The 13,985-nt window shown below is 39.6% G+C and overlaps 1 protein-coding gene across 1 annotated transcript in view; it reads left to right on the top strand.

Annotated features, from left to right (window-relative positions):
* Nucleotides 1–13,985, top strand: part of LOC122806635 (cholesterol transporter ABCA5-like) — a 1,155,982-nt gene that overhangs the window by 1,061,452 nt on the left and 80,545 nt on the right. Inside the window, exon 25 of the mRNA XM_044077221.1 lies at nucleotides 2,450–2,529. Coding sequence (XP_043933156.1) covers nucleotides 2,450–2,529 — 80 coding nt within the window. The remainder of the gene's footprint in view (nucleotides 1–2,449; nucleotides 2,530–13,985) is intronic.

A 13,985-nucleotide genomic window follows, 5' to 3' on the forward strand; every position in this document is an offset into this window, starting at 1 on the left:
GTTAGAATTGTGGAGTCCACCTCTACAAAGAGGCCAGTCACAAGTGGAGTCCCTCGGGGATCAGTCCTTGGACCGCTACTTTTTGGCATTTACTTCTCAGAAGTCAAGGCCAATGTCAGTGGTCTCTGGCTGACTAAATCTGCAAATGATTGCAAATTAGGAGTTGTCATTGAATCTTTCACTGACACAAATGTTCTCCAGGAGGGGCTGACACAGACAAACAACTGGTGTCAGAGTCATGGAATAAAACTAAATGCCAAGAAATGCATAATAGTATCCCTTGGGAAGTCATCCATCCCTGGTAACTATCATATTTACAACACACCCCTTAGACTTGACCCAGTAGTCAGGGACTTAGGGACACACATAGATAGTAATCTAGCCTTTGATCATCATGTGTCTACAGTGGTGAGGAAATCATTCTATGTTGTGCAACTTATAAACAAAGGTATGGCATCTAAGTCCAAGGAAGTCATTGTTCCATTGTATTCGGCATTCATCAGATGTATCATTGAGTGCAATGCCCCCTTTGGTATGTACCTAGCCAGGCATATCCAACAACTGGAACATCCACAGAGGTTCCTCACTAAAAGAATACATGGCATAAGTAATATGTCCTATGTAGACTCCCTGTATTCTATCTCCTACAGGCTTTTGATTGGAGATCTATGCCTGGCATACAGGGCATTGTCAGACCTCACTCTGATGGACTTCCTGCATATCCACAATACAAACAGTACCGGAATGACCTGTTCTAAAGACTTAAACCTTGCCTGCAATATAAACAGGACCTGCTGGAGAGATAGGTATGTATCCCAGAGACTACCCCATCTATGGAGCAGGCTCCCCATCCATGTGAAGCAGAGTTCCCCCCCCAATCCAATTCAAGTTCAACTTGGACAATTAGATGGGATACTGGAAATTCATCCCTGGTTTGGCACCTGTGTCTCTGATGCAAACAGGTAACCTGTAATGGTTCATCTCCCAGGCCCATGCTTACAGTTATCGGGTTCCTATCAGTAGACCGAAGACGCATGTTTTTGAATGATAATAGAATGCATCTTGGTCGAACTGACAAAACCGAAACTGCAAAATATGGAAGCGGCATGTAGTGAATTATTTCCCTGGGAAAGAATTTGCTTGGCCGCTTCAGTACTTTGCCGTTTTCGGCACTGTAGTGCAGTCTCGGAGTTGGTATATTTAATTAGGGGGGGGGTGTGGGGAGCACATTTCTTTCTTTTTTTTTTTTTTTTTGTTGGAAATCGCTGTTCTGACAGTTTGGTTTGTAAGCTTTCGCTTACGTGGGGTCGATTAACCACCCTACTTTTGCTTACAAGAAAAATAAATCTCTACAATTAATGTTTGAGAATAGAGACCAGCCTTTTTTATTGTCTCCAAATATCATACAGCATGTACAAGGCATGTTTTCTTGTAACAAATGTATTGTTTGTAAATGGATTCTTAATGGAAACAGTTGCACTTTTAAACATAATAACTATATGGTCAAATTTAATGGCCATTTTGACTGTAATTCCAATTTTGTGGTCTATGCTGCTATTTGTACCACTTGCTTCTCATTCTACATTGGTAAAACTATACGTAAACTTTCCACCAGAATTAAAGAACACCTGGCAGCTATCAGAAATTGTGATCCTAACAATGCTTTAGCTAAACATAGTAACACTTGCACCTTGTTTACAGGATTTAATTTCTTTGTTTTAGACCATGTACCTTTATTTTTTGGAGACAAAAACACCTTACTGGAAGTTAAGGAGTTGCGCTGGCAGCTTCTGTTAAATGCTGAAGCCCCACCTGGTTTGAATGAACATATAAATATTAGATGTGCTTTAAAATGGAACCAATAATTATTATATTTTCTGTAGTTCTGTTTTCCTTTTACTTATTCATGAACTTCTGTACATTTATTGAATATTCATGTCTTACTGTACTATAGAATTTACATATTTATGTATGCTTGGCTTTCTATTGGTCTTGGAATTTTGATGTCATCATCTTATTACAGCTGATGCTTATTTATTAACACATTATTTGTATTTTTAAACATTCTGAAGATGTCCAGTACATTAAACCTGGATGAAAGCGCTAATTATTGGCTCTCGGATTTTTATTTGAATTTTTACTTTTATTTTATTTGTTTTCTTCTAGTTATTACGTTGAAGTTTTATTAAATATATATATATATATATATATATATATATATATATATAAATACAAACATACATACATGCTTACATACATATATACTACATATATACATACATACATATACATGCATACATGTATGAAGCCAAGAGATTTAGCAAGAAGTGAAGTTTAGGACTTTTGAACTTTTTAATGAAACAAGAATTTTGTTTAATTTATCATTATTATTATTATTATTATTATTTAAGAGGAAGAAAGTAAAAATGAATGCTATGTTTTATTTCAGACTTGCTTCTCACATGCTGTTCAAAATACCAATGGAGGATGTCAAGTCTCTTGCACAGTCCTTCTCCATGCTAGAGGAAGGTAAATTATAAGTTTTCTTGCAATGTAATACAAGAGCAAATTCACAATGAGAATATTCTGAACTGTTTGTTATGAATGCAATTTGAGTTTCTTACAACATCAGTATTGTTGTTGCATCTTTCAGGTTAGCAATGTCTGGGTTTTGAAGCCACCCAAAATGTAACTGTTAGGATTTCGTCTTCTGCTGTCCTGTCTTACCACAACACAAAGGAGTGCAGGCTTCCTGCTAGTGATCACCATGATGTCATGCATCACTGTAGAAGGAAGTACATACAACCAGAGCTAGTCAGGTCTTCTCTGTGCTTATACAATTCAGATTCTGATTTTAATATTCTTCCTAGAAAAGTTAATTTGTTCTTTGCCCAAAAGGTTGAAATGTTCAAAGAGTTATTGTGGTTACCAGATCATGAATCATGGCCCATATCAGTACTGTCTTTTTAATTTGTGAGATGATCAGTATATGCCATCACATTGTAGTGTCCCACTTTTGATAAAAAAATGAGAAGTATGAGGCTTACCTCAGTACTGTAAAGATGCTATTGGTTGAAGATGCCCAGTACTGGAAGTGGTACACAGGTCGCTCTAGTGATGTCAGGATGGCACAAGAACAAAATAGAGAATTTGAGAGAAATAGATGCCAGATATCAGTCATATCCTCATGTTGCTACATCTACCTAAAAGGTTGCCTCATGAGGAGTCAAACTCATGCCATTGACTGATTACTGAAGATCAATAAACTGAACCTGTTGTGAAAGGTGTATCACATGGTACCTGTACCACTCCAGGTTAATCATTTTGAAGCTCTATTATGACAGCCTGCTTCCATGGATCAGTCATTGGTGTTTTCTGCCCAAAATGTGTGATTGCACTTGAAACTGAGGATTGTTCTGCCTGGGTATCATCATAAATTTTCTAAGAATTATCACCCAATGTTATGGAGCTTCCCTTTTGTTTTCCTGCCCTAGAGGGTCTATAGATCAGCCACAGGCAGTGGATGTTTATGAACTGTTTGATATCTGGTAAGCCTAGTCTTCATGAGTGTAAGAGGTACATATTTAGGCAGTATGGCCCAGTGTCATTATTAAGAAATGCTTACATTTCTTCACAGTGTAACCTATGATCACTACTTCCTTCATTAGTAGGATTGTTTGGGATCTCCAACATACATATATTATGAATTTGACTCTTCACATATCTATAGAGCATTACACAACTATCCTGCAGTAAAGGTAAAGGAAGTCTCTTTCTCTCTATCAGATTCTAGGAAAGGGACTAAAATAACTGGCAAGTTCTTGTTTCAGAAACATGAAAACTATGTATCCTCCCCACCTAACAGCTCCTCCTTCCTCATAGATGGTCCTTTCTCTGGAGATGGAATCCTGAGCTGGTCGTTTTGTCACAGACTAGTTCCCAGATAACAAAGCAGCTTTCAATCTTACTGATTCATAATGAGTCCAAGCCATCACACTGGGGTTTAGGTCACTTAATTACCTGTCTATCCTGCCTAATGTCCAGTATACTAAGTCAAGGAAGGAAGAAAGATTTGTAACTCAGGTTTCAAGAAATATTTGTTAAGATGCCTTACCAAGGCTTCTATGGCTTCTGTAGTGGGCCTCCTTATGGCCCACTGTAATTTTTATGTGTGGCTTGGTCAAAAGGCTCAGACATATGACTTTGCAGAATGGCATGCCTCATTGGATTCTACAGGGGAAGAGCTCAGGAAACCTATCCTGTTTACTGAATGCCACTTCTATAAAGAACTTCCCCTTGGGCAGGCCTTCCAGGATCTTTTTATAGATATATAAAATATAAAACTTGCCCTGACTACTGTCAAGGATCTGTGTGATACATCTGGCTCGTTTTGTGTCTTTGACACCTGCCCAGATTTCTAGGTGGAGGAAAGCCCTAATACAAGAGAAAGGCCCAAAATATTTGCCATTGTCACCCCACTGGTTGTGCCAACATAATTACTAAGGAGGGACACCTCACTGAAGCAGCACTAATATTCATGTCTACTATATAAGACTGGACATGTGGGACAGTTCTTTGACTTTGTCACATCTTGAAAACAACTACAAGGGATCTCTGGATTCTAAATGTGATATTGTTAAGCCACATAATAGAACTTCTAGGTTTTCCCTCATGAAGGGCTTTGCTAAGGAATCAAGTTGTGTCCTTACAGCTCTTGAGGCAGGCCAAGAATCTACATACCAAAGAGCATTTAACTGTTTCTACTTTGGAAATAGACCCTAGGTCTTACCACTGCTTCTTCCTGGGTACTAAGGGGATGGAAGACTTCCTTTTCTTGACCACAGTAAATTCTTGACTACATCCAGTTCATCAGATTTCAGATGGTGACTTTTAAGGTGGTCATTTTCTCCTCCTGCAGGGCAACTGGATAGCATTAATGATTAAAATGAATGCCTTTGGTTTCTCATTTTCAGAGGTCTATGGAGGATTCTCCATGTGGAGAGCATTTAATAGAAAGTTTTGCCATTTGAACCCTCTTCTGCTCACTGTGTAGTTAGCATGCTGTGAGCCTTTGTGAAAAAAAAAAACTTCCAAGAATCTTTATGTATTCCCTTGCTTAAACAACAGGCTTCTACAGGTAGTTTGAGGGTCTCTCTGTGGTGGCATCTTTGTCAGGGAAGTTTTCCTGATATCAGACCCCGACAAGCTCTATAAACAGAAAGAATCATTTGTGAACTTGACTTAGAGGATTGTGTCACAGGGGCAGAGAAAGGCACACTTCATTGCTGGTTCTTCCTACCAACACAAATGGTGCAGTAGGTCATCGCTTTAGCTTCCTGTATAAGGGCAGAGAGGAGGGATAATGATCATAACATTCTCTATCTGTTTGGTCTGATGGTAGCCACAATGCTCTTGGTTTTATTTGCATAGCTGGGCAGTTAGATGTTGCAGTGAAAGGTGAGACATCAATGGCTTCATAGTCACTATGCACTCATATGCCTTCATTTTGTGTCAGACCCTTATCAACAGGCTTCAGAATGACTGACAATTCACATCATGTCCCAGTGTGAGCCTTTTCTTTTTACAGCCGCACCTATCAGTTAGTTTAATGACAGATGCTTCACTAATGGGTTGATTAACCCAACTTGGTTGCTCTGTGGGCCAGTGAAAGTTGTCATTTGTAGATCAACCACCTATAGAGACAACATTTCTTGCTCTGAAAGCTCTAGAAAGGGAGCTGGGACTCTAGTTTCCCTGGTCAAGTTAGTCCACCAGCTTGTAGTAGGTAAACAAGGAAGGAAGCATGTATGCTTGTTCCCTTTGCAGAAAGGCAGTGCATGTCTGACAATGGGTTGCAGCCACAAGTATTTTCCTTACTGCTATTCACATCTGAGGTACACAAGTGAGTGTTCTAGTGAACTCCCTGATCTACATTTCCATTTCTCTCCTAGAAAATGTGGCCTGCCTCATTTTTCTGAATAGGCCAAGAAGGTAATGGAGATTTTACTGATGCCACCACACCACCAGGTCTGAATGACCATATATCTATTAAACCTTTACTGGATATTAGATAATTTAATTCATTTTTTATTTTTATATATTTTTATACATTATAGCATTTTTTGGTATAGATTTAGTTTGCATAGTAGTTAATTGTATACCTATTGTATTAGGTTTTTATTCTGTGTTCCATGTATTTTTTTAAATATATAGATATATACATAGATATTTTTTATTTATATGTGGTGTTGACAAGATTGTTGCAGACACTAATGTCTGTATTAATTCTAACACGAAAAAGTTTTTTCGAAAGTTTTTTTCGAATGCAGTTGCACTTTAAATTATTTTAAATGTTTTGGCACCAAAGAAGCTTTTTAAACAATTTGTAACAGTTGGTCAAATGTTATGATGAAGCTCACTTTCATGTGAGTGAAAGAGCTTAACATCTTTTGTTATAATGAATGTATTTTTGTACTACTGGCAGTGGTGATTCATTTTCGAGCTGCAACACAACTACCATTGTTTGAGTGGAGGAAGTCATTCATAGTGTTGCTGTGTTGTGGGTGAGCAGAGGTTTCAGCGTTCTCTTACCGCAGGTGTTTGTTCTTCTGGAGTGGACTGAACGTTACACTTTTCGATTATATTAGAGATAAAGTTACCTCCTGACTAGTTAGACTGGATAACTACATGGAGTTACTCCAAGTTCAGATTACTGTAGGTAATACCCCTATTTAAGTCATAGCTAGTTATAGAGCCCCCTCCATGAATCATGATGCGCACAAGGCCTACTTGACCAGACTACAGTCATTCCAAATATTGCCAAACACTCTGATCATGGTGGATTTCAATTATCCCACCATCAACTGGGAAACCTACTCTAGCCCTAACCCACATGCGCAAAAGTTCCATGAGTTTGTTAACTCAAATGTCCTGGAACAAACTGTTCAAACCCCAACAAGAGGAACAAACATACTAGATCTGGTCCTTAGTAACATGACAAACAGATGGACCACTGCAACTGCCGGACCCTCATTAGTCAAGTCTAACCACAAATCAGTCGCCGTCACACTGCCACTAACACCAGAACTCACAAAGGGCAAAGTCAGACTAAATAACTTCACCAAGGCAAACTCTACCCTCTTAGGGAAAGGTACAAATGTATTCCAAGCCCCACCCTCAGCTGGAAGTGGTAACTACACAAGCTTATACTGAAGACCTGTACAATCACTTGTATAAGTGTATAGACTCAGCTGTTCTAGAAGGAATCAAAGCCAGAGCCCCAAGTAAAAACAAGCCACTCTGGTGGACATCCAGCATCAACAAACCTTATAACAAACACAAAATGTTGCTGTCTAAGAAAACTAAGGCAAGGCCCCAAAAATGGAAAAGTACCCTTCTCAGCCTCAACAGGCAAATAAGACAACATGTCAAATCTTCTAAGGGTAACTTTGAGAAAAACCTAGCAATCGCATCCAAGGATAAGGCCTTTTACAGCTACGTACATAGCCTAAAAGGTAGGACCCAAGCATGTGCCTAACTAGTGACTAACAGTATCACACAAACTGATTCCACAGAGATAGCAAACCTGCTAGCAGATAGATTTTCTGAAAATTTCACTCCCTTATCCTCTCCAAACTTATTACAAACCTTGCACTCAACTCCCCCCCCCCCACCGTACATATCTAAAGAGCAGGTCATTAAAGCCTTGTCTAAGGCAAGATACAGAGCCTCTATGGGACCAGACAGCATTCCAGGCTGTCTTCTGAACAAACTAAACCATGACCTAGCATCACCATTAAGTACCCTGTTCAGTCATAGCCTATCCAGAGGCTTTGTTCCTGTGGAATGGAGAACAGCAACAGTTATTCCCCTCCACAAAGGTAGTTTAGCAATATACCCGGGGAATTATAGACCCATAAGTCTGGCCAGCCTCATCTGTAAGGCCATGGAACGTATCATCATGGACCTCATAAATAAAGATATAGGCAACCTCCAAACCCTGAATCCAACCCAATTCTGCTTCATCAAGGGCAGATCCTGCATGTTAAACCTGGTGGATTTCTTTGAAAATGTGACCCAGGCCATTGATGATGGCAAATTTGTGCACACAGCATACCTTGACTTGGCAAAGGCCTTTGACACAATCCACACTCAGGCATTACTGATAAACTTAGTAAACTGAATGAAAATCCCTTTGTTGTAAGATGGGTTGCCAACTGGCTAACAAACTGGTCACACACTATCAAAGTGGGTGACTCCACATCAGCCATCAGATCTGTCACCAGCAGGATGCCACAAGGGTCAGCGCTGGGCCCCTACTGTTTGGTATATACTTCTCAAATGTTCAGGCCAAGACTAAGGGGCTGTGGTTGACCAAGTTTGCAGATGACTGCAAACTGGAATTATTGACTCCCCAGATTTTGTCAGTATACTTCAGGAGGGTCTCACGCACTCCAACGACTGGTGTCTTGGTCACAGTTTTCAAACTGAAAGGAAAGAAATGCATAATCATTCCCTTTGTTAAAAACAATATCCCTTCACGCTATCAAATTAACAATACCTTATGTACCAACAAAGTGGTAAGGGATTTGGGATCACAAGTAGACTATGACCTTAACTTTAACCACCATCTGTCTACTGTAGTAAGGAAGGCCTTTTATGTAATACACTTGATTAGCAAAAGCATTGCCTCTAGAGCAAAGGAGGTTTTAGCCTCTCTATGCTCATCACTAATCAGGCCTATAGTTGAGTATAAGGCTCCTTTCGGTATGTACCATACAAAGTAGGTTTCTAACAAAGAAGATAACGGACTCCAGTATGTGCCTTACAGTGACCAACTAAAGTCTTTGTCACTATACTCTGTATCGTATAGACTTCTTAGGGGAGGCTTATGCCTGGCTTACAGAGCAGTCTCTGACCAAACCTAATGAATCTGCTGCACATACATAAATCAAATGGGACTAATGCTACTTGTTCAAAAGACCTAAATATGGCCTGAAACTTAAATAGGTTTTGCTGGAGGGACAAATTTGTCTCCCAGCGACTGCTGCATCTTTGGATTAGGCTGCCAGTTCATGTGAAGCAGAGCACCTCTATTACACTGTTCAAAAGGAACCTAGCCAAGTGGATGAGGCACCATAAATTCTTACCGGGAATAGCACCCACAACCCTCCAGGATGTGGGCAGTCACTGCAAATTACAATCCTGGGTATTGACTAGAGCATCTATGGTATTACATTGGAATGAAATGGCTAGGCTTGAAATGAAATCCAGGTTGATAGCATAGTAACCTCCTATGATCCTATGAGTGTTCTTCATTTGGAGTCTTAAAATGCCCGTGTTTCTCATTGTTCCCCATTGAATGGGGCTGTCACACATTCACTGTCAAGAATATTTTTTTTAACTATTATCATTGATAAATAATACTGAATCATCTTAATTCCTCAAAAGAACCTTTTATATGTGGAAAGTGATACTTTTTAACCATGCTGCAAACTTCCTAGTTGGAGATGTTAATAGGCTATTAGTATATGTTGAACATTTTGCCCATTTGTTCCATATTATGAGAGGTAGTTTACAACACATTTTAGATGGAAGGTTGATAGTTATGGCTACATATGTATTTTGGACTGTGTATGCAGGAAGGACCTGATGGAAAGCCAGATTGTGTGTGCAGTACAAGGTTTCATATACACGAGGAGTTGTACTGCAGGCTTCAACAGTCAGAGGGACAGCCTTGGACCTTGCACATGCATACTTTGGTGTAGTGTGACTATCCCTCAAGCTCATATGGGAAAGGCTCACAGTGTTCTCCTTTCAAATATAGATTTAATTCCTTGATGGGCTAGTGGCCCTTTAAGCCTGTCCCTCTTCTGGGATGGGGAGAATGCAGGCATAATAACCACACCATCCTAGAGGTGGAGCTCCTTTACCTGACATTTTCATGGTCATGCTGATCCACCTAAATGTCCGACCTAGCACTCTGCTGGCAATTCCAGGCCTGACATACATGTGGAACTGGTGCATTAGAGACCATCGGCCTAACTCAGTTGCCCTCCTCCTTCAAGTCCTGAGATAAGTTTAGACTATGCTCAGAATAGGTAATGGGATTCAATAAAGAATGTTATAAAATATCAGTGCCTGTTGCTGGTATAGTGGGACTCCCTTCAATTCAGTACCTTGAGGTATTGAACTCTACACAGTTTTCCTCCATCATTACATCATCAAAAGGTGCTGCCAAATGACATTGAATAAGGAAGTAAGTAGACAGATGCTCCGCATAACATACCTAAAAAATCTCCTTTTTTAAATGTAATAAATATAGCTTCGATAATGTAACCAAAGCAAGGTCTACATATTATAGAATCAAAAATTGCAGTTCTCATGATGACGGCACAACTGCAGCAAAAGAAGTGCATTGATCTTTAACAAAGAAATGCACTTGAGCTGTATAGGCGTCCACTGGGATAGAACCAACTACTGACTATTGTGTTTACATGCAGCTCCAGAATCCTAACTGCTGAGAAGTGATAGTCTGTATTACTGAGTGGCACCCTGTTTATGAATCAGAAGTAGATTGTATAACACACAATTGAAGACACCTTGCCTTCCTTTGCATACTATATAACAGGATTTTAAATCCCTAGCCTGGACTGTATGTAGTTCAAGGTCTCTATATGTAAGTATACAGAAATTGATAATCAGTTCTCTGTAAGTCAAAACTTAAAATATTTATTAGTTGTACCACAGCTTGAGAAACAAGCATTGTTTTCTCATATGGAACAGGTCTTGATGAGTGAGAACTCTGCTCAGCCAGAATTTTTTTTTAGTAATTAATTCTTTTACTAATATCAATAGACTTTAGATGCTCAAAGGGACAATGCTAATAAATATGTTCTGCACAGATATTCTATGTTTGCAAGACTTAAACCTTTGTTATAGTGACTGTTCATAATGTATAAACGTCAGTTATGAATTTTCTCAGATCAAGTAAAATGGTTTTCTTTGTTCATATATATATATATATATATATATATATATATATATATATATATATATATATATATGTATATATTTCTGCATTACACACACACACAAAATAACTATAAAATACTGTCCCCGGGATTCATGAACGCTGCGCCAGGCGGACGCATAGCGTAGGCGTTACAACGCCAAATATGGCCGCTGAGCGATTCAGGTACGATCCAATCCAACGTGCACTACCGGCGTGTGCCGGATCTGCGCCGCCTCCGGCGTAGGTATGCTAAACACCCCATGTGCGGTGTTGCACCATGCAAATGAAGGCATATAGCGATCCACGAAGTGGCGCAGGCGTAGCATAAGGGCACGGCAATGTAAACCAAAAAAACAGTTTACATTTACCCAAACATAACATAGGAGTAACGGAAGGCTGTCAACGTTAGGTATCACACTGTTGCCATATGCCAATGGCGAAAGACACAGAGAATGTCAAAAGAAAACATGCACAACATGTAAATAATAACATAAATGGTATGTCCACAGAAACTCACAGCAGAACCCCAGGACATGTCTGCGGAAGGTGCTAAACAATGAAATAATATGACAATGTCATAAAACAGCAGTGTAATACACATCAGCTTCACAGCCACAATACACCATGGTATGCATGGAAAGCCACATCCACAGTGCAAGGGTTGCCAAGGAGTCGCGGCAGTGTTCGGCGTGGTAACTATGAATTAGTAGTCAATGCCATGCAAATGAGGCAGATAATCTCTTTCCACTTGCTCTGATATTTCTAACTTCTACTTGCTCCTACCTTTGACACCAAATATATTTACTTCCCCTTGCCTTACTTACCTTCTTTCTGAGCACTTCACTGATTGTTTTTCTCCTGGACCTTTTCTCTTTGGGCTCTTCCCTGTTCTCACTACCTCTCTGTCATAGACCTAATCATCTCATACATACTATTACCTCTTCACCTCTCCACCTTTGCTTACTACTCTTTCCTATATATACTCTCTACACCTCACTACTATTGCTTACTACTTTTTCCTACCTATTTTCCCTATACCCTCGCAATACTCCCTATCACTAACTCCCCTGTAATAAGCTTTTTTCCTGTCTCCAGACCGATACTATCACTACCCTTCCGTTTTTCTGCCTGCCCCTTACCCTCCCCTCTTCCATCTTATCCCACTTCCTCTTCTAACCTATAAATATACCTGCCCTCATTCGCGCCATTTCTCTACATTAGATTTCCCTGGCTGCTGTGGGTTCTTACCTTTGGCGTTCCTTGTAAGTAGCGTGTTTTTTTTTACTTCTATTTACTGTTGCATTTTTACTGTAACTTTTAATATGTGGCTTTACCTGTGATCTGTGCTAACATTTAATGTTATATCTGTACTCTTGTACACTAGATTGGCTAAAGAAGATCTAAGGACTCGTACAGGGTCTACACAGCTGATTCAGATCAGCGCGTACATTTTATCTGCTCTCATTTACTTTGTACTCATCAAGGTTACTGAAGGGTTTTATAGACAGGGTACTAAGTCGTCATCTCAGCCTCTTTAGTGCCTGGTTAGTGCCTTACCCAGACCCTGGAATTGCAGTCTCTGGCTGCAACTAACAGCTAACTGGTTTTTCACTTTGAGCAATCGTAGCAGCGCGAGTAGCTGGTAGCGTGTTCCCATGCTCAGCTAAGATTTGGGATTGTAGTCGCTGGTCTCCATTTTCGGCAAACTGGCTGTTTAATTAGATTAGTTGTAGTAGCGCGCGCTGTGTGTAGCGTGTTATCGGCGTTTTTAAAATAACTTCAATATGCTGTGTTAACAGCTTGTTTCTTTACCTCTGAGCCTTTAATCATGCTACGTTGCCTTAAATTCCCTTTATAGAATATTGTGCTAGTAGACTACTAAATCCTGTTTCCCTGTACAGTTTATCGCACTAGCAGCGCGTTTTTCTTTTCTTTTCATAATGGCGCTAATAGACTGTTAAATCCTGTTTCCCTGTACAGTATATCGCACTAGCAGCGCGTTTTACTTTTTATAGTGGCGCTACAGGTGTCATAACAGTGCCTCGCAACTAAGGCTCGCTTAGTGTATAAGACATTCTCTTTAAAATAAAGGCACCTAGTGATCTATATATCCTTGGTGTACTGATCGGTAGTTTTATATGATTTTAACAGTAACACCTTTAGCTCAACTGAACCCTTAGTCACTGCATTTGGGTCTTACAGAGGCTTATCACAACCCCACTTACTATAAATTGTGAAGCATAATCTAATAGTCTAACTTACTTTTATTGCTTTTTGACTCAATACCTAGTATTTTAGTGTAATCTGTGGAATTTAGCCTTGCTTTTGATGTTGTATCTATGTTTAACTGAAACTTTCTGGTCTGCTCAGATATGTCATATCAATTCTAAACTGCTGCTTTAGACAGGATAAATGTTTTACTCTGCTTCTGCCTGAACTAACTTTTACTTGAACTGTTGTGGATCTCTGAGTTTTTTACATGACAAAGTTAAATGTATTTCACTGCTGTGATACTGCCTGTATTAACTTCAATTAGAACTGTTGCTGAACTATGAGTTTTTTAATCAGGTATATGACATGTGTATTTTAATGTAGTGCCTTCTGTAGACTGTGCTTGTTCTAAATCTAAAGTATCTCCTTTCTCTCCTTCTTTTCTCAGCAGTAAAACCCTCCTGACCACCTTTAGGTCTGGGTTCTTGCATCCCATCCAAACCTGCTACTCTCCTCACCTAATTTAAGGAACACAAGTTATCCCACCCTGTGGAGCCTACTCGTGGAGAAATAATAGAAAGTATGACCTAGAGCTCCTGCTCTTCTTAATCTTTTTGTATTTTTCCCAGTTAAGTTGTAAAACCCAAGGTCAGCACTACCAGCAGCCAACAACTACCCCCCCCTCCTCTCAACCAACTGATCATATATTTGCCAATAATATCCCTAGCTACTTGCCCCTTGCTTTAAACCATAAGCCTTG

This window comes from Protopterus annectens, chromosome 7.part0, assembly GCF_019279795.1.
Source record: "Protopterus annectens isolate FY-2018-M chromosome 7.part0, PAN1.0, whole genome shotgun sequence".
NCBI classification, from domain to species: domain Eukaryota; kingdom Metazoa; phylum Chordata; order Ceratodontiformes; family Protopteridae; genus Protopterus; species Protopterus annectens.